Genomic DNA, 4,789 nt, shown 5'->3' with positions numbered 1-4,789 from the left:
CCTCCCAAGTAGCTGGGACTACAGGCGCCCGCCACAACGCCTGGCCATTTTTTGGTTGCAGCCATCATTGTTGTTTGGTGGGCCCGGGCTGGGGATTCGAACCCACCACCTTAGGTGTATGTGGCTGGCGCCTTAGCCGCTTGAGCCACAGGCGCTGAGCCGTATTCTTTAAACTTATTGGTACCTATAGGTATTTCCTAGTTTCACTGGTTACATGAAAGACCCTTAAGATATGATTTTAAAAGAATCTTATTCTGTTTTTTTCTGTTCACTGGGAAGAAACCCAAAGCAATTTTTAAGCTTTTATTTCTAATCATCCACTATTGAGAGCCACCTCCCACTTCCTTGTCCTGTCTAGATTAAAGAAGCTGTTGTATATGTGTTATATTCATTGAACCCAAATAAAGTATATATACAGGAATAATAGGACATGGACATTGTAGCCAGTGTTAAGTTTTTAAGAGCTGGAGATTCTATTTTCATTATAATTTATGTTATATATAGACATTTAATAACTTAAATTTTGAGAACATTAGGTTATTCTATAACAAACAGGAACCAAAAGATGACCTATATTTCTCCATTTCTAGAGAACTGTTAATAACTGATTATATTTATGACCACAATAAGAATAATTAAGAGAATATTACAAACAACATTGTGGGTGGTGAAGACCAAGTAATTAGATTTTAAGACTTTTAAAAATAAGGAAAATCATTTGGCATCAAAGTATGTTTGCAGTTATATGAACTGGTTAATACCACATGTTAGACATTTATAGTGTGCTAGCAATATACTATGTATCAGAGAACTAGGCAGTTTTAAAATTCACTATATATAATTATATATCTTTTTGAGATAGAATAGATAGGTAGGTAGATAGATAGATAGATAGATAGAATCTCACTCTATGCCCAGGCCAGAGTGGAATGACGTCATCATAGCTTACTGCAACCTTAAACTCCTAGGCTGAAGTAATTCTTCTGCCTTAGCTTCCTGAGTAGCTGGAACTACAGGTTCCACGCCACTACACCCTGCTTATTTTTTAAGTTTTTGTAGAGATGGGGTCTCGCTCAAACTCCTGGCCTCAAGCAATCCTCCCACCTCAGCCTCCCAGAGAGCTAGGACTACCACTCCCCGCCCAAGTCTCCTATATTGTATGTAGAGATTAATCTACTTTTGAATATTAATTATAAATTGCCCCAAGTTTGCTATTTGTATCTCTCATTTTCATTTGATAACTGCTATTTATAAATTCCCAGAGGGTTTATAAAATCTTTGGCTCTAGTTAATAACTAGCAAAGCCAGGCTATATCTATTTAATGAGTGATACTTGCCCTCAAAAGGGAGTTGTGGTTGTCACTATTTGGCCTATAAAAAGAAATTATGAGAAAATTTTTCTCATGTGGATCCTAAGGTTTCAATAGATACTGCGTAGTGGCTGAAATTCTAGTTTCTTTCATACTTTCATTATATGAGCACTTCAGGCAACTTTGCTTCCTGGAATAATTCTTTTTTTTTTTTTTTTTTTTTTTTTTAGACAGAGCCTCAAGCTGTCGCCCTGGGTAGAGAACCATGGCATCTGGTGTATGTGGCTGGTGCCTTAGCCACTTGAGCTACAGGCGCTGAGCCCTTGGAATAATTCTTAAAAGAAAACTAGCTAGGCATAGTGACTCACACCTGTAATCTCAGCATTACAGGTAAGAGAATTGCTTGAGGATAGGAGTTCAAGACTAGCCTAGGCAACATATCAAGACCCTCTATCTGCAAAAAATTTTCAAGTAGACAGTCTTAGGGGCACACACCTATAGTTCTGACTACTCATAAGCCTGAGGCAGAAGGATTGCGTGAGTCCAGAAGTTTGAAGCTGCAGCAAGCTATCATTATGCCACTGCACTCCACCAGCATGGGCAACAAGAGTGAGACCCTGTCTAAAAAAAAAAAGGAATGAATTCTATAAAATACTTAAAAATTTTTCATCTGACTTGGCACCTGTAGCTCAAGCGGCTAGGGCACCAGCCACATACACTGGAGCTGGCGGGTTCGAATCCAGCCCAGGCCCACCAAACAATGACAACTACAACCAAAAAAAAAAAAAAAATAGCTGGACATAGTGGCAGGCACCTGTAGTTCCAGCTACTTGGGAGGCTGAGGCAAGAGAATCACTTAAGCCCAGGAGTTGGAGGTTTCTGTGAGCTATGATGCCACAGCACTCTACCCAGGGCTTCATAGTGAGACTCTGTCTCAAAAAAAAACATTTTTTTTTTATTTCATCTGCCTTTCACCTAGTCTGAATTTACAAGTGGAAAGTAGTTTCCTGAATTCCGTATAGTGGGTATACAGTTGTACAAAATCTACTAGTCGTCATGTTATGGTCCTCTGTGCCAGATTTTCTCCCTTTTTTCCTTTTTAGCTGCTGTGTTGAAATATGAAAACAATGTCATGAATATCAGACAGTTTAACTGTTCTCCACACCCCTACTGGCTCCCAAACTTTATGGATGTTTTCACATGGTCTTTGCCTTTTGTTGGAGAAAAAGGTAAGAGAACTAAAGCATCTGGGCCATCAGTTATTTTAACTGTGACTGAGCACATCTTTATATTTGCATGAGCCCCCGATGGTTCAGATATGTCTTCTCATTTTGTTTGTTTTCTATGAAGAATTTTATGTGACTCTTAATTGCTTCCTAAATTTTAGTTCTAATCTATTACTGTTTTCTTATTCTGATACCAATTTAAAGTACCTGTCCTACTACAATCAGTGGGTTAAAATAACATAGTTACTTATCATTCCTTCAGTGATTTCTTTAGTGCTAAAAAGATTTAAACATGATTTATTGTCCTTAGAGTTTTATGTATATTTATACAAATAAGCCATGTAAATATATAATAAGCCTTTTGAACATAGGCCCGCTGGCTTAACTTATTTGTAAACTGAGAAGAAATTTTCTCATGTGCATGTCAGTGAGGAAGAAGGTCTGAACATCAAGCTAATAAAATCAAGTAATTGACCAGGTGCAGTGACTCATTCCTATAATGCCAGCACTTTGGAAGGCTGAGGTAAGAGGACCACTTGAGGCCAGGAATTTGAGACCAGCCTAGGCAACATAGTGAGACCTCCATCTCTAAAAACAAAATGTTTTTAAAGTAGCTGGGCCTGGTGGCACAGGCCTGTAATTCTAAGTACTCAGGAGGCTGAGATGGGAGGATCACTTGAGACCAGGAGTTCAAGATAAGCCGGGGCAACATAATGAGACCTCCATCTCTCAAAACAAATGAAGAAATGAATTAATGTATTTTGGTTTAAAGTAATCAGGTAATTATGCAATAGAGTCTGCAGACCTTTACTGGAGCAAATAGTCTACCCAAATTCTTTTTAAACCCGAAGGTCTGCATTTCATGCTACTCTTTACAGCTATTCTTATTAATATAATAATAAATAATTTTGTCTATACTTACTTACCATATATGTTTATTTAGATACCTACACTATTTTAGAGAAAGTACCTTATTGTGTACATTTGGATTATTTTGTCTTATCGTTGTAGTCACAGAAATGCTGGTTAACATTCTCAACATATGCTCTGACGATGAACTGATTGATGATGATGATGCAGAAGGTAAACTTGTCCTTCTTTGGACTAGAAACTAAGGAGAAATTTTGATTTTAGTTGTTTTATTTTATTTTGAATAATTTTCTTTATCTTATTAAAGTAGAAAAATAAAATGTGAAAAACATAGAAAACCACAAATAGGAAAAAACTTACTCATAAACCTCCTATGCCATAGGTGTCCACCATCAACATCTCGATATATACTTTGCATATACTTTTCCTCTCTTTTTTTGTTTCTAACAAGAATAAGATTATGAAATGGTATCACATATATTTACTGTTTTTATTTTCTTTTGTAGACTAGTTTCTAATGGATACATAGTTGTCCAAGTTGATTGTTCTTCGTTTTAGCCAATCCCTAATCCCCTGCTATTAGATATTGTATTTTCCCCCAGCTTATTGCTTTTAAAATTCTATAGCTTTGAAAATCTTGCATATTCTATTAGCAACCAATATGTATTACATGCTTGATATATGCCAAGTAATATTTAGATCTTTGCTTGCAATTTGCTTATATTCTAGTGTAGGGAAGACAAACAGTAAATTAAATGTAAAGTCATATGGTGATAAATGCTATGAAAAAAACTAAAGCATTATTAGAAAATCAAGAATAACATTTTCCCAGTTATTTTCCTAGGAAAAATTTCTAGAAATTGAATATCTTTGTCAATTAATACTTATAATTTTAAATATGATACAGATATCCTCTAGAGATGATGTACCAGTTTACACTTATATGTGATTCATTGTTCACGGTGCTCTCTCCAGGACTGTTTATTATCCTTGTTATAGTCTGATGTTTTAAAATTTTTAATTTGTATTTTTGTGTCACTAATGAACATTATTTTGTGTGTTTTTTGGCCATGTTTATTACTCTTTTGTGACTTGTCAAGTCTTACCTTCCATCCATTTTATGTGCATGTTTTTTCTTTCCTTTTTGACAATGTGAGGGATCTTTATATGGTAACATTTATTGTATTTGCAGCCCAATATTTGTTTTCCTAGTATATTGTGGGAGGTTTGATGTTAAAGGTAGGTCCTAACTTATCTCAGAATGCAGGGTATTGTTGAATTATGGTGGTCACCTGAGCACAAACCTCTGACTGTCTTATTCTCTCCAGGCTCTGTGCTAAGGTGATTCACTTAATTGTTTTTGTTTTTGTTTTTTTTTTTTGG

The 4,789-nt window shown here is 35.8% G+C and overlaps 1 protein-coding gene across 2 annotated transcripts in view; it reads left to right on the top strand.

Annotated features, from left to right (window-relative positions):
• The window catches only part of PPP3CC (protein phosphatase 3 catalytic subunit gamma), an 86,860-nt gene that overhangs the window by 65,745 nt on the left and 16,326 nt on the right, over positions 1-4,789 (top strand). For both annotated transcript variants that reach the window (XM_012807737.2, XM_023515569.1), the window contains exons 9-10: positions 2,414-2,539; positions 3,548-3,619. In XM_012807737.2, coding sequence (XP_012663191.1) covers positions 2,414-2,539; positions 3,548-3,619 — 198 coding nt within the window. The remainder of the gene's footprint in view (positions 1-2,413; positions 2,540-3,547; positions 3,620-4,789) is intronic.

The sequence above is a fragment of the Otolemur garnettii genome, unplaced genomic scaffold (assembly GCF_000181295.1).
Source record: "Otolemur garnettii isolate 467f Iridium unplaced genomic scaffold, OtoGar3 scaffold00074, whole genome shotgun sequence".
In the NCBI taxonomy this organism is placed as follows: Eukaryota; Metazoa; Chordata; class Mammalia; order Primates; family Galagidae; genus Otolemur; species Otolemur garnettii.
Note: the sequence above shows the minus strand (reverse complement) of the source record. Positions and strands in the feature narration are given on the sequence as shown.